The sequence below is a fragment of the Callithrix jacchus genome, chromosome 11 (assembly GCF_049354715.1).
Source record: "Callithrix jacchus isolate 240 chromosome 11, calJac240_pri, whole genome shotgun sequence".
Lineage (NCBI taxonomy): Eukaryota > Metazoa > Chordata > Mammalia > Primates > Cebidae > Callithrix > Callithrix jacchus.
In genome coordinates, this window is record NC_133512.1 from 1019812 (window position 1) to 1046909 (window position 27098).

General features: G+C 36.6%; 1 protein-coding gene across 21 annotated transcripts in view; it reads right to left on the reverse strand.

Moving 5' to 3' along the window:
- PDE1C (phosphodiesterase 1C) overlaps nucleotides 1-27098 on the reverse strand; it is a 689353-nt gene that overhangs the window by 131282 nt on the left and 530973 nt on the right. For all 21 annotated transcript variants that reach the window (XM_078342145.1, XM_078342151.1, XM_078342149.1 and 18 more), the window contains 5 exons: nucleotides 21934-22047; nucleotides 20215-20397; nucleotides 19204-19270; nucleotides 14614-14730; nucleotides 6091-6231 (listed from right to left, as the gene is read on the reverse strand). In XM_078342145.1, the coding sequence (XP_078198271.1) occupies nucleotides 6091-6231; nucleotides 14614-14730; nucleotides 19204-19270; nucleotides 20215-20397; nucleotides 21934-22047 (622 nt within the window). The remainder of the gene's footprint in view (nucleotides 1-6090; nucleotides 6232-14613; nucleotides 14731-19203; nucleotides 19271-20214; nucleotides 20398-21933; nucleotides 22048-27098) is intronic.

The window sequence follows — 27098 nt, forward strand, 5'->3', positions numbered from 1 at the left end:
AATTAAAAACAAACACGCACACGTAACTTTAGTGGCAAAATATGGCTATGCAAGGAGGCTAGCCAGAGTATCATTTACAGTAGTGAAAATTTTTTTTAACTATTTAAGCAATAGGGTAACCCAATCATTAACTATTAAGATTTTCTTATAATAAATATATGATGACCTAGGGAAACTATCATAATATATAATGTACTGAAACAAACAGGATATATATTAAGTCTATAATAGTCTTAATATTTATCCTGACTCTCTCTCTCTACATATATGTATATAAAGCCAATATTCTGTATTATAATATAGAATATATGACATAGCCTGTAATATGTTATATTAATACAATTAATAATAATTATTAATATAATGTATTTAATATAATTAATATGTTATATAAGATAATATTACAATATCCTATGATGTTATATCCAATATCCTAAAATGTTCACAGTGAAAGCCTTTACCTAAGTAATGGTCTCATAGAAAAGTAATTTTACAAATAAAATTTAAACAATTTTTAACTGTTTAAGTGATAGGATGACCCAATAAGGGTCCATAGGATGATCCCACTACTGGGCTGACCCACTAGTGTTGCAAACAAACACTTCAAACAATACAAATATAAAGTTCCCTTGACCATTACTCCAGGATGGGAATATCCCCAGAGGTAACCACTGTCTTCAATTTACTGTTCATCTTTTTAGATGTTTTTCAATATACTTTTATATATATCTATGTGCATAGAGATGTGCTATGTTTAACAATATACACCATTTAGAACAAATTTTCTACAACTTTTTAAACTGAATAAGACATCTTGATTTTTAGACATAGAAATCTATGGTATTCCAGAGTTCTAACTCCCTTTTGATAGATATATACTCTGTAATTGTTCACCATGGCAAACATTGCTACAATGAATCTGATTGTATAAGGCCTCCTTGGGTACGCTTGGAAGTACTGGAGCATTGGTGTGTATATTTTCCTTATAGCAATTACTGCAAAATTGTTTTCTTACATGACTATACCAGTTTACCCTCAGATGAGCAGTATATGAGAATATAAGTTCTTCTCAATCAGTGGTTCTCAACTTGGGACAATCACCCTCCAACCAGTGGTTTATTTGGCAATGTCTGGAGACGTGATTGGTGGTCATAACTGGAGTGGGGAGTAGTGCCACTGGCATCTAGTGACTACAGGTCAGATACTCCTACACTAAAATGCACAGAAAAGCAACAAAGAATTAACTGGCCCCAAACGTCAATAGTGCTGAGGTTGAGAAACCCTGCTCTACATCCTGACCCATAGCTAATGTTATCAAACTTTCAACATTTGTATCCATATGTATATAATAAATTAAAATTGGTATAAGTTTATGTATCCTTGGATACTAATGAGTGGTGCATCTTTTCATACTTCTTTAATTGATTAAATGTATTACCTTTTCTGTTAATTGCCTGATCATATTTTTTAACTGAATTTGTGTCATTTTCCTGATTTATTTATACAATCTGGCTCTTAATCCATGGTCTCTATGTATGTTCTCCAAATGCTTACTTCATTATTTTGTTTATGATGCTTTTTATCCTACAGAAGTTTTTAACTTTAATATATTCAAATTAATCAATATTTTATGGTACAACTTGTGTTTCAAAGCTTAATTTTTAAAAAATGTCTTTTTTCAAGGCTATAAACATATTCTTATTTTTTCTTCTAATATTATCAAATTTTTACTTTTGCATTTACATCTTTAATTCATTTGTCAGATTTCTTTGGGGGGTGAATGACTCGAATTAGAACAAAAGCATTCTGTTTTTTTCTAAATAAATAACTGTAGCCAAAATAATTTTTAAACTGCGTAATTTTCCATAAAACGTTGTCTCTAGTCATGTCTTCATGTTCTCACGTGCAATTTTTTCTTTATTATACTCTAGTCAGAGTTCCATTGTCACCAAACCATTAAGACAACACAGGTCAAGGTCAACAATGACTTTCAAGTTGCCAGAGCGCCTGGTCACTTCTCTGTCCTTCTGTTACTTGACCATTGGCATGCCCCATGCAATGCACCACTCTCTTCTTGAAGCATTCTCTTTCCTTGGCTTCCATGACCCTAGACTCTCTTGGTTTATACCCCATGTCATTGGCCACTCTTTTTAAGTTTCTATTGCTGGCTCCAATTCTTTGCCTTCATTTTGATCTATGGAGTGTTCCAGCACTCACTTCAGAGCTCCTTCCACTTCTCCATTCATTCTCCCTTTAGATAATCTCATGTAGTTCCATGTCTTCTTATAGTATTGATATGCCCGAGACTACCTAATTTACATGTTTATCCTTGACCTCCCCTGGAACTTTGGCATCCTTTAATTTTTTTCTGCTTGCCCTCTGTACATGGATGCCTAGGGATTTTGAAATCCACATGTCTAAATCAGAAGTATTGATCCCCTTTCCTCCAAAAATTGGTTTGCCACCAGGCATTCTTGTCAACTCTGTTTATCAAACCACAAATCTAAGATGTATTCTCGATTCCCCACTTTAATATTCCAAATCCTATTCACCACAGCAGTCCTTTTATCTCTGTCTCAGAAACAGCATTTTCTCCTCTCCATCAGCAGCACCCTTCCTAGTCCAAACTACCAGCATCTCTTCACTAGGTTTCTGCAGGATTTTCCTAGCAACCTGCCTTAAAATCCATTCCCCACAAGAATCCTTTTTGAATCTTTATCAGATCACATCACTCCTCTGTCTAAAACCCGATAATGGCTTTCTACTGATTGCACTCAAGATAGAATTGGAACTCATTACCGAGGCCTGTAAAGCCAGACCTGGTCTAGCTACCACTTCTTCCTCAGCCTTATAATGCACCGCGGTCTCCATCATGTGCTATTCCCATCAGGCTTGCCTTCTACTCCTTGAATGTAGCAAAGTTATTCTCTCACAGGACTCTTGTACTAAAACCCTACACTAACTCTGCAGTCATACTCTTCTTTCACTGTTAGCATAGCTGAAGCCAAAAACACAACTATCTCAGCTTAAATACTATCTCTAGACTAGAAAGTCCAGTCCTGACTATCTAATAAAACACCCAGCTTTCCCTAGGTAGGTGCTCTATTTTACTTCTCTGCAGAGTATTAATAACATTTTCTTGATTAATTTCCACTGGTCTCTTCTATCTGTAACTTCACACTAGAATGTTAAGTTCTACAAGAGCACTGATATCCTCCTATCTTATGTCTTAGTCCATTTGAGCAGCTATAACTGAATACCATAGGCTAGTGACTTATAAACAACAGAAGTTTATTTCTCACAGTTCTGGAGGCTAGGAAGCTTAAGATCAAGGCGCTGGTAGATTTGGCATCTGGTGAGGGCCTGCTTCTGGATTTATAGAAGACTGTGTCCTCACATGGCAGAAGAGGGAAGGGAACTTCTTTTTATTAAGGCATTAATCCCATTCATGACAGCCCCACGCTCATGACCTAGTCACCTCCTCTAGGACCCACTACCCAATTGGAAGTTAGGATTTCAACAGAGGAATTTGGGGGAACACAAACATTGTCTATAGCACCCTATAATAAAGGACCCAGCATATAAGTTATCGATTAACATTTGGGTTTATTTTTTGAAACTCTAATCAATTCTATTGATATATTTGCCTATTTTTTTTCACAAACAGTACATGCTCAGCTTCAGTAGACATTGTAATATCTAAGAGCGTAAGAACTACTCCCCTGTACATTGTTCTTTTACAAAGTTGTCTTTTCTAACGTTGTGAAATACCTATTTTACATGAATATCAGATTCACATTATATTCCATATTAAAATCCTTGAGACATTGATTAGTATTGCTTTGAATTTATAGATTATTTTGAGGGAAACTGACATCTATATAAGCCTGAGGTTTCACTCAGATTAAAAACATGATGCCTTTTCCATTTATTTAAAGATAATTTTTGTGCCCTTTGATTTAGTTTTTGCAGTTTCCTTTTTATTGTTTTTGAAGCTCTTTATAGGTGATTTGTAGACTTTTTAAAAACTGTTGGGAATGTACATTTCTCTACTACACTCGTTAATTTCCAGTGCATGGGCGAGCTCTTTTATCTAGACCATATTGATCTAAGAATTTGTAAGGTTTTCTTTTATTTTCTAAAGGAGATAATCACATTATTTCACAGGCTGTATCTTCGCCTTTTGAAGATATCATATCGTATATTACATACTGCATTCTTGAGGCTGAGACTTCCAGAAAAATGCCAGGTAGCAGTATCAATGTGGGCATCCCTGTCTTGCTCCAAGTATTCATGGAACCATTATTCAATATGACACTTGCTCTAAATGTTTAGTAAAAACCTTTTATTGGCCAGGCGCGGTGTCTCACGCCTGTAATCCCAGCACTTTGGGAGGCCGTGGCTGGTGGATCACGAGGTCAAGAGATCAAGACCATCCTGGTTAACATGGTGAAACCCCGTCTCTACTGAAAATACAAAAAATTAGCTGGGCATGGTGGCGCGTGCCTGTAATCCCAGCTACTCAGGAGGCTGAGGCAGGAGAATTGCCTGAACCCAGGAGGCGGAGGTAGCGGTGAGCCGAGATCGCGCCATTGCACTCCAGCCTGGGTAACGGGAGCGAAACTCAGTCTCAAAAAAAAAAAAAAAAAAAAAAAGAAAAAAGAAAACAAACAAACAAAAAAAGAAAACCTTTTATTGAGTTAAAAATCTTCCCTTAATAATCTGGCTATAACTTCAGAGACAGTGTTTTAAATACTATTTTTAAGAAATCTGCTTTATAATAAGGAATAACTGAAAGAGATAATATTAGGCTTTAGGAAAATTCTGCAATGTTTTAACAATAATAATGCCTAATCTTTGAGCTTCTTTTATGAGGCAGAGTACTTAATATTTTGATACTTTATTCCTAAACATCAGAGGACTTCTACAAAGTGGAATATTTTTCACCATTTTAAAAAATGAGGAAGTCTTCGTTCAGAGACTCAAGTAATTTATCATAGGTCACAATATCCAGTAAGCAATTAAGCAGGGAATTATAGTCACTGTATCTAGCTTGAAAGCCCACACTCCTCCCACATATTCCTTTTTTAATTCAGTGAGATATTAGGCCAAGTCTTTAAACAGGCACTGGAGGAAAAGATAACAGATGCGCCCTGAGTTTATGGGATAATTGATAACTATCCCCGAAGAATGTCTATCCTAATGTAATTCTGAAGGAGATTTCAAAGTAAAAAGTCACACAGGCCTGTTTTTGCCTCTAATGACCATCCTTTTTAAATGAATGGCTTACATCAAGGCAAAAAAAAAAAAAAAAAAGGCGAAGACAACCACGTCGTGCAGGTGAGTAAACACAGAACAGAGATTCAAAAACAACGAAGATGATGCCTATAGTCCCAGCTACTCAGCAGGCTGTGACAGGAGGACCACTTGAACCCAGGAGTTAGAGGCTGCAGTGAGCTATGATCGCTCCATTGCACTCCAGCCTGGGTGATAGACTGAGATTCCCATCTGTTAAAAAAAAATCTTAAGGCAAAACCAAAAACATCTCAAGAGCTAAAATGCTGAGCCAAAAGAAGCAAGAAACACTTCAGATGGTTAGAAGTAAAGATTTACCCTTAAGTTAAAAATAATTAAAGGTATACAAATAGGATATGAATAACCATAGTCCCTATGAAAAAGACCTGGTGGTTTAAACCAAAAGCTAACTTTGCGTCACATGGTTGCCAAGTACATTGAATACAATTTCAGTATGCATGAATGTCATTGTTATCGACCACAGCACAAGGTTTATAGTACCACTCTCCATATCTGGAAATACATATTTAGTTGTGGTTGTTATATTTGAATTGGTTACAACCCGTTGAAGACGAAAGTCACTACCAGGCATTTATCTCAACAGGCTTAGGATGGAAAAAATTTTAGAGGCAACAGGGAAGTCCAAGACTTTCCATATTGGTTAGATTACTCCTGGAAAACAGGAAGTCCGTAAAACAATGCACCACTCATGGCCTCCACCTCATCAGAACAGTCACCACTAAAAACTCATCCTTGCATCTTCTGGGGAACCTAAGAGTTCCTATCCATACTTACCGCCACTCCTGTCTTATAGAGGAGGTAATGCACTGTCTGTGTAACGTCAGCAGCGTGCATTAAGTTGTGGTAAGGATTTTTGTGCTTGCTGTATCCCACTTCCAGGGCCTCCACAAATGAGACAAGTGCAGAAATGGGGATCTGAAAGAGAGCAGTCAGGTCAATTAACTAGTGACTTTGCTGCTTTCAATGGAGACACAAAAGTCTAAGGCACCAGGACTGCTTTTTTCTGGAGGCATAACATACCACATGAGGGAACTGAAACTTTACACAGTTGATAAAAGTTACTGACAAAATTATCAGATAATTTTGAATTCTAACAGAAGTTCTTGGTTAACAGTCTGCCTTGTAAATTTTTCTTTGTTGCTCATTTCAGAATCCCTGAGAAATGACATTGAATCATTTCAAGATACTTAGTTTTATTGACATGGAAAGCAGTAATGTTTAATACACACCTAGTAAACTGGGTTGTTGGTGACTATGTTAATTTTCTGTATCTCCTTGTCCTCACTCTAACCCCAAGGGAAAACAAGATGCTATGCAGGACACCAAACAGTTTTGTAAACAACACTGAGGAATTCGAAAATAATACTAATAATTAGTTCTAGTTTGTGGAATCACTCACTATTTGTAACCTAACATCAGAATGAGATCTTCCAAAGTCTAAGTCACTAATAATGAATTGTCAAGTAACAAACATAAGAACATAGCCTGCTCCTGTTCCCATACATAAAAACAGACTGTCACGTTTTGGTTTTGCTTGGTTTGGGGTTTTCATTTTGTTTAGTTCTTCTCGTGTGTTCAATGTATTTAACCACTCCTTTCAAAGGGGATTCTTTTCAGGCAGTTTATATTTGTTTTGCAATAATTTCATTAAGATTTTCATGTACTTTGTTTTCCTACAAATAAATGAGATATGCTGCATAGTATGTATTCATTTATTTCTCCACAAATAAAATACTTCAGCCTTTATTTGCAACTACCAGTCGCTTGGAATCTTTCCAACTAGATTGTTTTTCCATCTGAAATATGTATAATATACATGCCTTTCTTTTCTATGTAGCAGCAAAGAACATTACAGAATAAGGGCATCCAGAAAACATTCATTGTATTCGTTTTCTGGATTCATTCCATGGTTCAGGATAAATTATACAATATAAGGCTAGGGAAAAGGAAATGGTGTGTCTTCCTGAGGATTAACAATTACATGTGTAAGAAAAAAATAAGGAAAATGCTAAGTTAATGCTTCTGAGATTCCAGGATTGGTTCTCCCTTGGGTGTATTCTTCCATTTTACCATGTGTGGATTTTTACAAATTTAAGTATGACATTTAAGAGGTCAGAGATGAATTCATTATCATTTTGAAAAATAAAGATCCAATGAATCTGGGCCCCTTGGGTTGTTTTATAGAGATCTACAAAAAGCTTGCAAGGGCTCTGTATGTGTGCGTGTGTGTGTGTGCATGTGTGTGCGCGCGCGCAAGTACACGCACGTGCAGGAATTTTTTTCCAAGCAGAGTCTCCAAAATCCACAAGATTTTCTTGCAGATTTCTGATGCAAAGAAAAATTAAGGACCTAAGGACCATAACCATGAAGTATTTTTGGTCATATAAAGACATATTTCCTCAGTGGGAAGGGCTCTGTGAGCCTGGAGACTAGTCCACCAAGATTGTCATAGCTACCTCTATGATGCTTGCAACCGAGGAGTTAATCTTACCACTGCTACTGCCAGTGCTCATGCCATGCCTACTATTCAGGGGACTGAGAAGCCCCCAATCACATGGCTCATTGCTGTCACCACTGTCTCCTGAGTAAGATGCTGGAAACCCAAGATCAGGCCTTCTGGACCTGCTAACACCAGTGCAAGTGTAGAACTCCCTGGGGCCCAAGGCATGGGACAGGCATGCTTGGCCCACCCACTGCCACTACTGGGGGCCAAGGTCAAGCCCTACTGGCACCCCATCTGCAGTGAAAATTCACTACAGCCTCCACTAACAATTACACTCTAAACTACTGAAGAAATCACATACACCAATGACATAGTTTATATCCAAAGGAATCATCCAAAATTGTACCACTGTGTACACCCAGAATCAAAGCCAAGGTTCTCTACTCAACCAACACCATAGATACATCTTCAGGAAAAAGTTCTCCTCTGTGAAAGCAAATTTTTAAAATGCAAACAAGTGACTGTTACACAAGATGCATAGATATTGACATAAGGATATAAGAAACATTTATAAAGCAAAGAGGTATGACATTTCCAAAGGATTGTAAAATTACCCAGCAAGAGACCCCAATAAAAATGAAATTTATGTAGTTTTGGATAAATTATTCAAATTATTGTTTCTAAAGAGGCTCAATAATATACAAGAGAATATATAAAAGTAATACAAAGGAATCAAGAAAACAATTCAGGATATTAATTATGAATTTACCAAAGAGATAGCTATCATACAAATTGCCAGACAGAAATTGTGGAGTAGAAGAATTCATGTAATAAAATACAAAATACTTTTGAAACCTTCAACAGTAGACTAGACCAAGCAAGAAGAAAAAAGTTCAGAACTAGAAGACAGGTCCTAACAAAAAATGCAGTCTGGCAAAAATAAAGAAAAAAGAATAAACAAAGCCTATGTGGTAAGCAGACCACCATTAAACAATAACAGGTTTGCATTTTCCGTATCCCCAAAGCAAAGAGGAAACAAAAGAGTTAGAAACCCTATGTAACAAGATACTACTGAAAAAATTCCCAATGTGGCAAGAAACTTAGATACCCAGACACAGGAAGCCCAAAGATTCCCAAACAGATACAATTCAAAAAGATCTCCACAGCACATTAGAGTCAAACTGTCAAAATCAAAGACAAAAAATTCTAAAAACAGCAAAAAAAAAAAAAAAAAAAAAAAATGTAGTAACTTATAAGGAAAACTTCATCAGAAAAACAAAAGATATCTCATCAGAAACTCTAAAGGCAAAAAGATAATGAGTTAATAGATTCAAAGAGCTAAAAAAAAAAAAAAAAGCCAGCCAAGGATGCTATATTTAGCACAGCTATTTTTCCTTAATGAAGGAGAAATAAAGCCTTTCCCAGCCAGACAAGCAAATGCAGAGGGAATTCCTCATAACTTGACCAGACCTATAATGAATACTTAAGGATGTCGCACACCTGGAAACAAAAAAACAATATCTACCATCATGAAAACGAAAAAGGAAAAAAAAAACTCACTGGTAGAGCAAATACACAAATAAGGAAGAAAAAAAATCCAAATGTTAGCACTACAGAAAACCACCAAACCACAATTATAAACAATAAGAATGTAAGAAAGGATACATAATAAATCTGAAATCAATTAATAAAATGACAGGAACAAGTCCTCACATATCAATAGCAACCTTAGATGTTAATTGGTTAAACTTCTCACTTAAAAGATAGACTGGCTAAATGGATTTTAAAAAAAAAAAAGAAAGAATTCATGATCCAACTATGTGCCACCTACAAAAAACTCTTTTCACCTGTAAAGACACATATAGACTGAAAAGAAATAGACATTTTAAAAAATCCCATGCAAATGGAAATCAAAAGCAAGCAGGAGTAGCTATACTTATAACAGATAAAACAGACTTTAAGTCAAATATAGTACAAAGAGACAAAGTTATGGTATCATGAAAAAAGGATCAATTCAGTAAAAGGATATAACATTTCTAAACATACACACACCTAACACTGAAGCACCCAGATGTATAAAGCAAATATTACTAGACTTGAAGAAGAGATTGACTCTAATACAATAATAGTTTGAGACTTTGACACTCTATCATGGCATCAAACAGAACATCTATATAGAAAATTAACAAAGTTGGATTTAAACTTCACATTAGACCAAATGGCCTTAATAGACACAGAACATTTTATCCAACAGTTACAGAACACAGATTTTTCTCATCGGCATGAAGAACATTCTCCAGCCTAGATCATATGTTAGAACACAAAATAAGTCTCAAAAAAATTAAAAATCAAAATAATATCAAGTGTCTTCTCAGATCACAATATAATAAAACAAAACTAGAAATCAACAAAATAAAATTTGGAAATTATACAAATACATGGAAATTAAATAACATGTTCCTGAATTACCATTGGATTAAGAAAGAAATTAAGGAGGAAATAAAAACATGTTTAAAGTAAATGAAACTCTAAACACAACATATTAAAAGCTATGGGATAGCAAAAGCAGTGCTATGAGGGAAATTCATAGCAATAAACGTGTCCAAAAAGAAGAAAAATTCCAAGTAGACAATCTAACACTTCACCTCAATGAAGAAGAAAGCAAGATCAAACCAAACTCGAATTAGTAAGAAAAAGAAAGAATGATGATCAGAGCAGAATTAAATAAAATAGAGAGTAACAAAACAATGCAATGGAACAATTAAATGAAAGTTGATTTTTTGAAAACACAAACAAAAAACTGCTAGCTAGACTAACAAAGAAAAAAAGAGAAGATTAAAATAAACAACATCAAAAGTGAAAAGGGAGATATTACAACTGATACCACAAAAATACAAAAGATTATCAGAGACTATTACAAACAACTATGTACTAACAAACTAGAAAACTTAGAAGAAATAGATAAGTCCCTGGACATACAACTTACCAAGACTCAATCATGAAGAAATAGAAAACCTGGACAGACCAATAATGAGTAATGAGTTTGAATCTGTCATATAAATTCTCCCCAAAAAGAAAAGTCTAGGACCAGATAGCTTCACTATCAAATTCCACCAAACGTTCAAAGAAGAACTAACATCAGTTCCCCTAAAATTTTCCAAAAAATTGAAGGGGAAATTTCTTCTTCTCCCTAACTCATTCTACAATGTCAGTATTTCTCTGACATGAAAACCAGACAAGGCTGCAAAAATAATAAAACACAACCACAGGCCACCATCCTTGATGAACATAGATGAAAAATCCTCAACAAAATACTAGCAAACTGAATCTAGCAGCACATCAAAAAGATAATATGCCATGATCAAGTAGGATGAATCCCAAGATACACGGATAGTTCAACATATGAAAACCAATAAACATGATAATACATCACATATTAAGAGAATGAAGGACAAAAGCCATAGGATAATCTCAATAGATGCAGAGAAAACATTTGATAAAATTCAATATCCCTTCATGATAAAAAGTCAAGAAACTAGGAATTGAAAGAACATATCTTAACATAATAAAGATAATATATAAAAACACACAGTTAACTTCATACTGAATAAGGAAAAGTTGAAAGGCTTTCCTCTAAGAACTGGAACAATACAAATATCTCCACTTTTACCACTCCATTCAACATATTACTTGAGTTCTTAGAGCAATCAGGCAAAGGTAAGATATAAAGGGCATCCAAATTGGAAAAGATAAAGTCAAATTTTCTCTTTGTAGATGATATAATCTTATATCTAGAGAAACCTAAAAAGAAATCAGGAAAGCAATGTCATTTACAATATATTCACTAGCCTAGGAATAAATAATACCTAGGAATAAATTTACCCAAGGAGGTACAAGACCTCTCTAGGGAAAACTGCAAAACACTGATGAAAGAAAGTGAAGAGGACACAAATAAATGGAAAGACACATCATGCTCCTGTATGGGAAAAATTAATGTTGTTAAAGTGATTATGCAGTTCAAAGCAATTTACAGATTCAATTCAATCTCTATCAAAATACCAACGCCATTTTTCACAGAAATAAAAAAAATATATATAGAGAGCCCCAGAAGAGACCAATTAGCCAAAGCAATCCTGAGCAAAAACAACAAAGCTGGAGGCATCACACTACATAATTTCAAAATATGTTATAAGACTATAGTAACCAAAACAGCATGGTAATAGTATAAAAACCGATACATCAACCAATGGAATATAATAGGAAACCCATAAATAAATCAACATATTTGCAGCTAACTGATTTTTTATAAAGGCACCAAAAACTTACAGAAAGGACCTCCTTCAATAAATAACTCTGGGAAAATTACAGAAAGGCACCAAAACTTACAGAAAGGACCTCCTTCAATAAATAACTCTGGGAAAATTGCATATCCATATGTAGAACAATAAAACTAGACACCTATCTCTTATTATATACAAAAATCAACTCAAGATATATTAAGGAGTTTAACACAAGACTCAAAACTATAAAACCAGAAGAGTAAAAAAACACTTCAAGACATTGGTCTAGGCAAAGATGTTACGGTTAAGACCTCAAAAACAGAGGCAATCAAAACAAAAATAGACAAATGGAACTACATTAAACTAAAAATCTTCTGCACAGTAAAGGAAACCATCAAGAGAGTGAAGAGACAATCTCTTAAGTTTCAGAAGCATTTGCAAACATTCATCTGACAGAGGACTAATATCCAGAATGTACAGGAAACTCAAACAACTTGGTAAGAATAACAAGTAATCCCGTTGAAAAGTGGGCAAGGATATAAATAGACATTTCTCAAATGAAGACATATAATGGGCAGTGCATATGTGAAAAAAATGCACAACCTCACTAATCATCAGGGAAATACAAATCAAAACCACAATGAGATATCATCTTACCACAGTAAGAATTGCTATTAGTATTATTTTTTAAAAGATGCTGGTGAGGAGGTAGAAAAACAGGAGAACTTCTACATGGTTTGGTGGGAATGTAAATTAGTAAAGTCACTATGGAAAACAGTGTGGGGATTTCTCAAAAAACAAACAAACAACCCCCCCCCCCAAAAAAAAAACCTAAAAGTAGAACCACCATGTAATCCAGCAATCTCACTACTGGGTATTTATCCAAATGAAAAGAAATCAGTGTATCAAAGGGATATCTGCACCCTCATGTTTATTTGAGTACTATACACAATCAAGCTAAGTGTCCATCAGTGGATGAATGGATAAAGAAAACCTGGTATACATACATAATGAAATACGATTCAGCATAAAAAAGAATGAAGTCATGTCATTTGCAACAACATGGATAGAACTGGAAGTCATTACATTAAGTGAAATAATCCAGGCGTGGAAAGACAAATAGCACATGTTCTCACTCACATGTGGGAGCTAAAAATGTTGATCTTACACTGTTAGAGAGTAGAATGATAGGTACTGGAGACTGGGATGTGTGTTGGGGTTCAGGGGTTTGTGATAAAGAGGGGTTGGTTAATGGGTACCAACATACAGTTAGTTAGAAGGATTAGGCCAGGCGTGGGAGCCCACATCTGTAATCCCAGCACTTTGGGAGGCTGGGATGGGTGGATCACAAGGTCAGGATACTGATACCATGCTGGCTAAAACGGTAAAACCCTGTCTCTACTAGAAATGCAAAAAATTAGCCAGGCATGGTGGTACAAGCCTGTAGTCCCAGATACTCAAGAGGCTGAGGGAGGAGAATTGTTTGAACCCAGCAGAGGTCACAGTGAGCTGCAATCATATCACTGCACTCTAGCCTGAGGGACAGACCAAGACTCCATCTCAAAAAGAAAAAAAAGACAGAAGGATTAAAGTCTAATGCTCAATAGCAGAGTAGTGTGACTACAGTTAACAAGAATGTATTGTGCATTTCAAAATAGCTAGAAGAGAGGACTTGAAAGGTTTCTAACACATAGAAATGAGAAATACTGCAGGTAATGAACATCTTAATAACCTTGACTTAATCATTACATAGTCTATGTATGTAAAAAGTATCACATGTACCCTATAAATACATACAATATTTGTACCAAAATTATATATATATATATATACACACACACAAATATACAGTCCCTAGGAGAGTATAAAGACCCATGTCTCTGGAGAAATCAAGATGTTGTACAGAAAAAAGGACGTGTGTTTTCCAGTTTATCCCTTTGATGAGAGAAGTCAGAGGAGCTCGATACCATAGATGTTGGCAGATGAATACCTCAAGTCCTTGAGGATCTGACCCCACTTCGAGAGTCTATAGTATTGGAAGGCTGTAGGGAGTTGAACACTGGAAATGATTCACGTTCTTTTATGTAAAGTTGAAGAATTAATTTGAAGCACGAATGGTGGGGAAATACCAATGAGCTGTCACAGATGATGTGATAGTATTTGTCTGATGAGCCAAGTGGTGGGAAAAAAAGGTTTACAGAGACAGCAGATGCTCATTCTGTCTCCTCTACTGTCTCTGACGGCGTTGGTTGATAGGACACAAAGTCATGTTGAAATGAGACCTGTGAGCAGAGCCTGAGGGGGAGCTTGGTTATTTCAGGCTTCAGGTTGTAATTCCAGGAAGACCAGAATCTAAATGGGTCTCTCCATTCTCTCCCATCTCTCCCATGCCACTGAGATCCACCAGCAAGGGTGTAATCAAAAGCACCCTCCACAGAAGAATTCAAGAAGTGGCTATCCAAAGGATAGCCTGGAGCAGTTTTCATTCTGCACATTAAAAGAATCTGAACCCAAAGGTCATATGAGGATAAACACATGCATGTAGTTTATTTTTCTTTTTAAAGAGATACTGACCTTGAAACGGCTGATCAGATCATAGCGTGTGAGTAGTTCATAGAAAATAAATTTCAGTGCATGATCCCCACTGGCCTCATTGAGGGAAAAGACATCAAAGGACCACTTGTCCACATCCTACAGGACAGGGTGGGGAGAAAGAACACATTAGGCCAATGTCACTTACATACCTACCAATCTCCCCACTTTCAAATCTGCCTGCAGCCCTCGAGATTTCACAGTGTGAGACTCCTACAGCCTTTCCACTCGAACTTTTTTCAGTCTGGTTAGGCTTCATTATTTAAAAACATTAAATAGTCTTATTACTAATAAAAATAGCCATAATTTATTGAGTACTTATGTATGGCAGGCATTATGGTTGGTGATAAATATGTAATTTATCCTGAAAACAACTCTAAGTGATAGATATTATTTTACAGATAAGAAAACTGATAAATTACCCAATTTCCCTAATACCCAAGGTGAGTAAGTGCTTGGGACACAGGCAGGGCCAGAACACAAACATAGGTTGCCTGAATAATAGTCACTTTCCATTATGCCCTGCAGCTGCTACTGTTTAATTTCCTACAGCCTAGGGCGCTTCTCTTCTCTGAACCTTTCTCCGATCCCTTGACACTGTCCAGTGACTTCCCGTAAGTTTACAGTTAAGAATGTTAACTAATTGGTCAGAGTTCAGAAACATGCATGATATAGAATACAAAATAATATGTCACATCAATCTAAACTGCTGAGCTGAAACCAAAAACGAGGCATTCATTCCATAGGACAGGAAAATGCTACCGTTTCTGGAGTCACTAGCCTGGGATCTTGTTCTCAAATCTGTAAGTCACTTTACTGAAAAGAAGTAAAAGGAAAAGCTAAACTGAACACACACCGTATATACCATCCCTGAAGTTCAAAGTCTTTGCCTGTAAATACCTACTCCAAATTATACGTAAATATAGTCCGATGTGCTTTGGCTGATCGTAACCAACTTCTCGTGGATGGAGTAAACAAAGATTTGTTTGAAACAGTTAAAGCAACAGTCATTTGGTTTTTCATGGCACCAAAAGTCTCACTTCCTGCAGTTAAGTGAAGCATGTTGACTTGAGCTGATAGCAAGGATCTACATGAGCCCACACTGCCTACAGGCAAGGCACCCTTGGTTCTCATAAGTGACTCTCTTCCCAGCCCTCACTGAATTCCAACACAATCCATCCATCCCAATTTTGTTCTTGTCCAAACATTCCATCTGTCAAATTCATCCCAAGGCCATCAAGGGTCTCCCTCCTGGATGCTAATAAACAGCTTTCAGGGAAAACAGAATTGTATATAGGGAAATCTAACTTTTCCAGATAGATTTCAACTGAGTTGTTCCAATTCACACTTAATGGTAACCTCACTTCAGTCTTCAAAAACTGCCCCTCCATTAAAATAACCAAAGAAATGATAAATACTGCAGGTAATGGACATCCTAATAAGGCACATTCTGTGAGCACATTTTCTGTTCTAGGCACAGTGTGAGTGTTTATACACATTTGCAAAACCTCGCAGGTCTAGAGACTGGTGTTACTTTCTCCAGTTTCATAGATGGCCACCTCAGATTAATTGAAATGTCTAGTGCCATAAGGTACCAGAGCCAGGTAATAACCCCACTAACAACCCCTAGTGATCTCACTGCCAACAGATGAAATTGTAAACTCCATGAATATGTGCTGTGACCCAGGTCTCATCCCTTTAAAATCCCAGTAGGGCCCAGGCTAGTGGGACAACAAGGACATTTAAGGTTAACCCAAGACCTAAAGCTTTACCTTGGTTACTATCTTTGGCACTGCCATGAGTCACATATATTATCTGATATTTAGTCCTAAGGAAAAAGTCACTGACAGCTCAGAAGGTTGGAAAACGTTGTGTCACTTCTGACAATTTATAATAGTGTCCAGAACCAATAAAATAGGAAAGGGCTCTCTATCACTAGAAATAAAGAGATTTATCATGATAAAAAGCCAAATTTTTTCTGAGTATCAGGACTTAGAGAACCAAGAGGATGAGCAAATACAGGCAGTGAGATGCTGTCCTCTTTGGTCCCTCATGTTAGGGAAGCCTTAACTGTAACTCTCAGTCTAATGTTCTTCAGAACCAGTTGAGGGGCTCAGCAAAAATATGGATTCTCCAGTGGAGACTCTAGAGAATCCTGGTGTGGGGCCTGGAATCTGCATTTTTCACGAGCACCCAGTTTAACTGCCTTCAGCCATTCTTCCTCTTTTGCCAAATTTTACCCAAGGACACATCCTATAGAGAAATTGCAGGAACTTCCTGTTAGGCTAACACAAAGGAAGCCTGAACTCCTCATCTCCTCCCACTTTAAACCTGGAGTCTTTCCAAGGTGTCACTTCCTGAGTCACAAAACAGATGCCCTTCTAAAGAAGAGCACACAGCTATATTTCCATTAGACTAACCTCAGAAGACTAGAGATAGAACAGCTCAAGTTAGAAGCTTACTTATAGACAATGGAAAAAGTAGAAAGAACATAATGCAACATGTTTCAAATTTAGAGACTGGTTCATTATTCTCTTACTTAAATATCATTTTATGTCGTGTTCTTACATTAACCACAAAGGTTAACATGACAGTAGCAAAAGAGTTATTTTAGGGAATTGTATTCTCTCAGTCTATGGGGAAATTTTCTGTAATAAAACAGTAGTGATTCCATATCACTACTATTTTATGGCAATGAAGTAGAAATAATCTTTTCTCTAATAGGTAGCACATAAAGAGAGAAACAAAAGAGTCTATATCTGTGATCTCTCCAACTCATTGCAAATAAAATCAGCATCTGGAGAAGTGGAAAAATAGTACATTGTAAAAATCTTTGAACTTCCTCAGTAAACAGGGGACGCAGCCAGGAGGAATAGCAGCTTTGGCTTTAATGCTTATATCAACAATTATGTGAGGAGAAGTAGTCATTTATTTAGAGAGCTAGTAGGTCTTCCTTATCTGAATACTCGAAGTGCCTGTCCTCTCAGACAACACGTGTGCATCTGAGAATTTATCTTCCCTAAGTATAAAATAACAATTCATGCCCATCACAGTTATTCCAATTTTTATCCATTTATTCTGCATAGAAAAGAGGCTTCAATTTGGAAGAAACATTTCAATAAATATCTTGGTACCAGTATACCCACTTGTATTTATGTTCCTGATAAGGGAAAAAATAAAGACAAAAGATGGCTTTAATGTTCCTAAGACTCTGATTGAATGTTTCAGATTCTGTTATGAAAATCAATGCAACTCCATAGTGGGTATTAACAACATGAGATTTCCTGAAGTGATTTCACTGATTAAAATGGGAAATATCACTGTACATTACACTGATGTATTGGGCATCAGATTAGAGGATAAAGAAGAATGAGAGAAAAGACGTGTCTTCTTGCTGGGTCCTACCTGAGCATCCTTCCTGCTTTTAAGATTAGGTAAGAAGAGACAGAAAGGCTAGAGATTTAAAAAGGAGAAATGAGAACCTATGTACATCTGGTCTCTCAAATTCAGTTAGCAAATGTCTCTGAGACAAGAGAAAGGACTATGAATATATAATCAAGATGGTCCCAAGGGGCTCTTTCCTGGCATTAAATTAATCAAGAAGCACTCCCCAACTCCTAACTCCATGAATAGGTAATTTAGCTTCTGAAAATATCATCACATTTTTTAGGTTTTAAAGAAAGAGAGCAATGGCTTTAGCAAAGGTCAAAATGCTGTACCGTCCCTGAACACATGGCCCAGGTCCATACATACACAACATGCGATGCCAACGACCTCAGTGATCCTGGGCTACAGGATCAGCAGCACACTGGAATCCAGAAGCCAAATCAAGTTCAGCAAATCTCAAATACCCTCAGACCAATGGATCTTCATCAATATCTGCTTTCAGGAATGCATCTGCTTTGGGGCTCCTAGAGACATTCTATACAATTCCAAGAACTTGCCTGATTAGAGGTAATTCTGCAGGATCTGGCCCATTTAAACTCAAACATTTGTATGAGTTCCAAGGGAACATGTGGCCCAATGAGAGTCTTGGGAAAACAATGGGATGTGTAAATGGGACGAAGGCTCTTGGGCCATACGTTCATGTGGTAAAACATTACTAAGAAACATTATCTCTGTCTCTAACTCTTTTCTAAAATCTTGCTGACTTTTGGTTTATTCATCTATAAAATGGACTTGGAATAGGTAGTCAGATAATGGTATAATTATAAATACTGAAGATCCTCCTAATGTTGAATGCTTATGGTCATAACATATTGATCTTGTATAGAAAAATCAGATAAATCTCATAATGACATGTCACTGTATAAAACCTAAAATACCCTTTCTACTAGAGTAGTAGAAAGAAATGAAACCCACACAGAGTTTGGTTATTTTTAAATTGGGAAGATGAAGGCTGAAAAGACAGTGATACTTTTAGAACAGATAATAAAAAGATAATGAAAGAATTAAGTCAGGAATAACTGGAAAAATAACCGTAAATGAAAGTCTCTTATTTTCTAACAAATTTAACTCTATTTTTTTTATTAGGTACCATGTACATTGTGAAGATCTTTTCATTGCTATTACCTTTAATGCCTCAATAACAGCTGGTGGATAGCTCAGTCCAACCATGTTTGATGTCCGTCTATACATTCTGCAAAGGTAAAGGGAAGAATGCAACATGGCATCTTAAAAAGTAGGATTTGTAGTCCACAGATTCATACCAAGTATTGACAAATAATGAAAAGTGGGGTGATCCAAAGAACCTAACATTTGTTTTTTATATTCATTCAAGTGGTCTAAGGTTAATTTCAGAAGAAATTAAAGCAATCCCAAACACATGAACCATTGGGGCAATAAAAAACTAACTCTATAGGCCCCAGACTGGAAATTAAATTATTAAATGGGCCACTTCTATTGCCATAGTGAATTATAGTACAAAATAGACAGAATGCATTGTAGTCATTTAATCTGAATGAAGATGCCCTATGGGTAACCCATTTAGAAGAGCTTGTTCTTTAGAAGTGTCAAAAACAAGAAGGAAAAATGTCCTAGGTAATCTTTGAACTCACCATGGTATTTCTAAAATGTGTAATTATATGATAAGGATATAGGAAGAATATATCTATTTCTGGAATCTACTGCTGGGTAAGGGGGTCAATTTGATTTCAAAGAATAAAATAGCTAAAAAATTGAAGTGTCAATGGGGACTTCAAACCACTGAAATGAACTCTCCTCCCCTTGGGTCAGCAATCTCAAAGCAGCCTAGATGTGTTCAGAATGAAGATATCATCCACATACTTCAAAAGATGATAGATAAGATGATTTCCTGCTTTAAAAATTAGAGACTGAACTCAAACTAAATATTCTCTGGTAAACAAAAAAATTCTGAGCAAAAGCAAAAGCTTTTCTTAATGATGCTACAGAGATTAAAATAGATATGCTTTTGCCATTTCTCATTCAAGACTATCTGTTTTTACCCACAATTTTCAGTATTTATAAAGATAGGAAAACTACACTAAAGCAAAGCTTCCAGTTATTGGAAATGTGTTCCTCTTGCGGCCTTAGTCACTGAATGACAATGAATGACATCTTTACCTCTCCACAAATATCCCAGCCTGCACTGCGTGAACGATGCTCTTGAACCTGGGCTTCTCCTCGCTCCTCCTGAGCATCATTCCCATCTGCCGTGTGAAGGTGGAGGCCAGCCAGTCTCGGACCTCAGAAGGCACAGCATCTGACTGAATGTCACTTAGCTCATCCTCTGTATCCAGGAGTCTCCTGAACACAAGAAACAGAACCAGGACACTGAGCTTAAATCTGCAGTTGGAGCTCTCTGTTCAAAGCAGCTGCTCTTCTCTGCCTCACCTGTATGCAGGTGCAAAGAAACCAAATTAAATTGCCACAAAAAATACAGTGCTTTTTTGGTAAGGCTTATGTAAGCTCACCATGTGTGTTTCAGGATGGTCTTGGCCTCACTAATATTTCACGATGCTTCTCTCTACCAGACTGGACAAAGGAACTGGTCCATTACACCCAGAAGCACTCCGTGGCATTTGAGTGAAATTTAAACCTTCTATTTAAAAATGCATTCACAGGGAGCATTATATTATTTCATAGATGGACAATGTGACATTATTTTGTTTTTAAAAAATGGACACTTAGAGAGTTCGCAAAATATTCACTAAATCACAGCAACACAGTCCTCTGAAGTAGTGATCCTGTGTGAAGACAATTAATATTCTTTATCATTTGATAGGTTGTTACCAAAATTTAAATGTCTACATTCAAGCAAAATTTTCAAAATAATGCAGTTCTTTATTTGCGCACAATGATTTAAATTGTCTGACAGCTGTGTTTAGCTGGTTTTTCAAATTTGTTCATAGGTCAGACCACTAGAATGGAACACAAATAGCAATATTAAAATGAAATCTAAAATAGCATTTCATTTTTATAGTAAACCCAACTAAAAATTAGCAGTAAAAGTAGCTGTCAATATAAAGTTGTATGGATTTTTTTTTTCCTTTAGACTTATTGATTGGGCTGGGGGTAAGGAGAGGAAACATAACTTTTAGAAAAAAAGCTGTGATATCAAATTTCCTTAAATTGGAGACCAAGTCTGTTGCCAAAATAATAATAATAAACCATACAAATCTTAGATTACTGTGAAATCCTTTCAGATTGGAATTTGGCAAAGAAAAGTAAGGCATCACAAGCACTGACAGAGAAGCCTGTCTGAATTAGGGGGAAGAAAACCACCTTTAATATTCGACATTTCAACATTTTTCAAAAGGAAAGCAATTTCAAACACATGTAGTAACTGAAACCACTTTTATATTTTTAGATAATTCAAGTGGATTAAGTCTGCTAAGTAAATCAGCAACATACATAAGATTGAAGAGGCAAAGCTGGGAGCATAAGAGAACACATGCTTCTCAACCACTTGAGGAGCCTCTATTTACTAATGGTTGCTATGAATTAAAACATAAACACAGCTTTTAGACTGACACTTAACAACATACTATAATCACAATAAAGCTCTACATTTGATTTTTTAAAATTAGCTGTTCTCCTCTTTCATGATCTCACTTCCTTGTCATGACAACCATATGAGATACGTTCTATTAGCTTCTTTTATAGATAAGGAGGTATAGAGAGTAAATGACTTGTCCAGATCTATCCCCTTTGTTAGTGGAAACTAAAATTCCAAGATGAGTAATTTGAATGTCACCCCATTCTTGGCATGGGGACAATGTCAGAAAAGCCATTTAACAGAAAATTTGCCATCACTATCCTAATCTGTCATTTTTAGCTTACCTGGTTTCATCAATGTACACAGATTCAAGCACTGTGGCTGCATATTCCAAATTCTTCTTAAGATCTACCACTGAAGCTTCCCCTCTCTCTAACTGCTTGACCAAAGACCGTAATCTAGAAAAATAAAAATATATAATTTCATTAGAATAGAGGAAAGGAAGAATAACCCTACAACTATGGTGATACATTTCACAGTCGTTGAGCATTCTCACTTAGTGTGATACATCTGAAAGGAAAATAATTATGCACCAAAGGAGCAAATAATAAAATAAATGCATACTTTTTTTTGCCATGGTGAAGTAAGAAGAAAATATTTCTCTCCAACCAGGCACTGATCATACATTTTAGCTAACTTTCATTTTTCTGAATCCTAAATTATCAATGATTTTGCTTTTTCTAAAATTTTCATCTTTTTGTTCTATGTGAATGTAGTAAATCCTGACCAGTAGCAAAATCATCATACATCTCTTGAGATTCTGTTCTGCTGAAGGCACCTGGTTCAGCAGTGTCCCCAGATAATGGCAGCCGCATGACCCAGGCATGTCCCAAGACAGATGAAAAGATTTAAACCACTAATAGAACCACAAGAGGGCTACAGAAGGAACAGATGAAAGTAAATTGTTTTACTGGACAGAAAAAAAAATCACTTTCAGAGCAGATAAATACCCTAGTTAAAAGAAAAAAAGAACAGATGAGGATGGATTTTAAATCAAGATGCTCCAGACTATACAAAAGAAATAATAAAACGTGTTTTTCTGTTATTTATATGAACGTTATATGCACAGAGAAGGACTTAGTATTCATGAGAACAATAAAATGCCTGCGGATGATCAACATGCAGGAACTGAGAACACCGTGAGTACCACAGAGATTTGGAGTCTGGTCACCTCTGCAGGCTGTTTGATAACCAGCAATGAAAACAGTAGAGACTTTGAAGACAAACTGGGGTCTGAAAGTCACTTCATAATTTAGAAGTTGTGCAACCCTAGGAAAGTTATGTAACATCTCTGAGTGTCACCTTAATGAAGAGCAAAGTATGAAATTTCTGAAGCTGGCATAAAAATGGAATGAAACTGATATAGAGTATGTGACTTGTGGTTGGTTGTTCTTTAAAAAAGCAATTGTTATAACCATTGTCGTCGTTATTCAATGACTGTGATCACCACAGGTAACCAAATGAGAAACATTCCAGCAAGATAAAAGATTATTGTCGAATCTCCACTTCCCTTGGTAATATGCAATCTGCTTTCACCTTCCTGACTTCAAAGTAGCCTCGGACTTAATAGGAGAAAATAGGTTGCCTTCTTGGCAAGGTAGATACACTACTCCCTTTTGATTTTCATGAAAATACCCACAATAAAGAATAAGAAAACACAATCTTGGATCAACCTTAAAAAGGGGGCAAGAGGGTCAACCATACAAACATTTTCAGAAATTTCAATGGTGTAAAATACGAATAAGATTAGGTTCAGGTAGTCTCTACCTAAATTATGAATCTCCAGTATAACAAAGGGAAATATGCAAAGGAAATCAGCAGAGGCCTCTGCAGGCTTGGAAGTGAAGGTCGGTCTTGTGAATGCCATTAGCGGCACTAGGAAGAGCTCCGAATTTCAGAGGCAGCACAGGACAGGGAGTTGGCAAGGAAGGGCTTGCCACTCACACAGAAGGGATGGCCAGCCTGCCAAAGAATGGGGAGATGGCAGCAGGGAGCCCTGACTGCTGCTCCAAATAAGGATTGGAAGCTCTTTAGCAAAACACATTCCTGGCTAACTCTGCCTCCAGTTCTGACTCTCACCTCCAGGGGCCCAGCTACCCGCTAGGCTGTTTGGTCTCTCAAACGACAAAGTAAAAGGAGAGTAAAATTAAACTTTTAAAAAATGCCTCTCTTCATTTGGTACTTAAAGATTCTGATACAAATCTGCATTAGAACCCATCTCAATTCTAGAACCTAAGAGGAAAGGACAAAAACAAAGAAAATGATGATAGAAATTATAAGAGTAATAGAAGAAAAAGACAGAAGATCTTATCTACCTATAATAAAACTTTCATAGGAAAAAACAACAGAAGCAGCTTTAATCAAGTAAGTTTTCCTAGGCTAAAGTAAGACTTATATAAACAGATGAATAGAGATCAAATACAATTTTTTAAAAGTAAATTAAAAAAAATCGAATGTGTGCTACTGTAATTTTGATTTCACATAATAAAGAAATGAATTTGAAAAATTTCACAGAATAAAGAAATGAATTTGAGAAAATAAAACATAATACTTACAAAGCAACACAAAGAAATTGTCCTGGCCATCGACTTCAATCATGCCAAACATCAAAAAGCAATTTAATAGCAGTACCAATTTTTGATAATAATATGGGAAAAATTCAAGATATTTATATCTACATCTGTAGACTTAACCAAGTACATGACAAGTCAATAAAGTTATTCTCAGGTGTCAAAAACTTCAAAATTTATTATCCATATCCTTTCCAGAAAACAAAACAAACACAAAAAAACTTCAAAGCATACTCTAGGACAGTGGTCTTCCAAGGGAGGGGATTCGTGAGTCTCCGGTTAAATGGATTGTTGATTCATTACCTAGATTTCACTAACTCAAACTTTATAAAATGGACAAGTCATTTAAACAGATTCTGGAAAGAGGAGGTAGATGAAATAAAATGCTGATAATACAAGGACAACTAAACATGAAAATGAGCTGACACTTCTCCTTTTACTAGGACAATCTCCTGTTTTTCATGCAAACACTTCCTATTCCACTTTTACAAACTAAAAACTAATTCTCATCAATTGAAAAATAATTGGAAATACTAAGGACATTATTATGGACTATGGACTTACAGCCACTACATTTTAACCATTCCACTCCTGGGAAAGCACAGTATTGAGAGAATCAAGTCATGAAGGGCCTTATATCACCTTCATCAGGGGGCTGGGACCCCAGGCCAGAGCAGGAGTGGGGCCTTCAGGGAAAGCTTCCCTCAGAATCTCACTCAGCAGTTCCAATCAGTAGCACTGAAATCAGCTCCACTGGAGAGACCCAGGCTTTGTGCCACAGTTAGCAGAAAGTCAGCCATTCAGAGGCTTCTCCCTGATGTAGTCACCAGTGGTGCCAGGCAGACATTGGGCAGTCACATTTATGCATTCAGTGTGAAGTTCTGACCCAACAGGAAGCTGCAAATAGAAAGCAAAACCCTAGCCAAGTGGCTTCAACAGATCCAGAGAGGAAATGACACAGAAATAATGCACCTTTTGGATGCGTGGGAGGCAGTCGCAATTTACATGTACCCCTGTCTTTCCAGCTTCTGAGATAAGCAGAGGATTCAACTTCCTGGCAGACAGCGAGGAAACCTAGAACAACCCATCTCTCTCTTTATAGAAAAGTACCCAGCTGACATTCACCTCCCTTTACTCAAGGATGACGAAACAGAAAAAAACATTCATGAAGAGATACAGCAATAAAGACAGAAGAGAATACAGCATTCAAAATGTGAAAGGACTCACTTTTGGGGGAAAAAAAATTCACGAATTGAAACAGAAGTGAATTTTACGGAGCATCTGCTGTGTGTTCAATACAACTCAAATAAACAGATCTACGAAACAAAGGTAAAAGTCCAAATCAACATAACAGAAAGTGTCTTTAAAAAGAAACAGAACATGACAATAGAAAGACTACAAGAACGTACTGTCAAAAAGAAGTAAATGGTGACCAGTTTGTATATACCCATCTCCTGTTTGGCTGCCACCCATGTCAGATACAAGCTGTAGCTGCCAACTTTCTGCTTTATGTAATTGGCATACAAACCCTAGCGATTCCAGATGCTCCTTTCAAGCTTTAGCATGACATTCAGGTGCTTATGCTCCATGGGCTCCTCAGCCCACCTTTCCCTAGCTCTATCCTTTCCATTTAGAATATTCAGCCCTGCCCTGCCAAACCTACCTACCTCTTGGTGAAATTGCTATTCTTTGGGCAAGAGTTTCAAATTAGCTTTTTTCTCATTGGTCAATTAGTAGTTTCAAAAGTTCCTGAGAATAAGGACCCCTCTCTATTTGTCATCATAGTGAAGGTATTCCCTAGATCTTAATCTGCCTTAAGAAGGGTCGTCTGAAAATTAGCCAGGATCTTTCATACTCATGTCATAAAGTATTTTTGTTCACTTGTTAAACACTAGTTGAGGCTAGAGGGCTCAACTGCTCTCCCTTGTTTTCCTAGTAAAGTTGTCTAGATATTTTTTCCTGTGAAATCATTCCACCTAAAAGGCAAATGTCCTCAGGGGCCAGGCCCCACGGTATGCTGTAACCTATATTTCGGGAAAGGTGGATATCTGGTGTTTTAATACTAGCCAGAGGAATTTTTGGTCTGGGCACCTAAGGGGAATTTATTTCATGAGCATTCGAAATAAATTTACAAGGAAGGAAGGTAGAGAAGTGGGGAAATACACACACACACACACACACACACACACACACATACACACAATAATAATAATGTTTCTCTTCGGAGAGAATGTTTATCGTTTCTAGTACTCCAACCATTTCTGTCACTCTGCCTGCCAGATAATAGTTCCAGCATAGAGTGCAACACCATTTCAGGAGGCGTTATGCCTTCCAAATTTGGCGAGATGCCTTTGAGTGAAGGCAGTGTGCAATTTCACTGTGGATGAGCCATTGCATCTTTTCATGACTCCTGCATGTCTTGGTGTAAACTCTTTGCTTTTTGTATGTGCCTTAGCTGCAAGGCATATGATAATATACTGCATCTCTTCAGTTCCCCATGCCCTCAGATCCAGAGCAAGATGTGGACTTCCCCTGACCCCACACCAGTCAATATGTGGGATATATAAAGGTGTTAGAAGAGGGAAAATATGTGAGGAAAGGCCAGAGCACTGTATTTGGGAATTTAAAAGGATGTTGGGGAGGAGAGATATTCTTTTTATCCACAAAGATAATTCCTAGAACCAGTGGGGTGAGCTTCATTAAAAACAACTTATTGGTTCAACTTTATAACTTAGAAAATGCCTTATACTGGACTAGGCACTATTCCCCACCTCAGTGAGGTAGCAGAAAGCCCTATAACCCTATGTCTTGAAAACATACACATTTTTTGAGCTTTAAATAAACCCTGCTAGAATTTCATTCATTTTGTACAAGCAAAA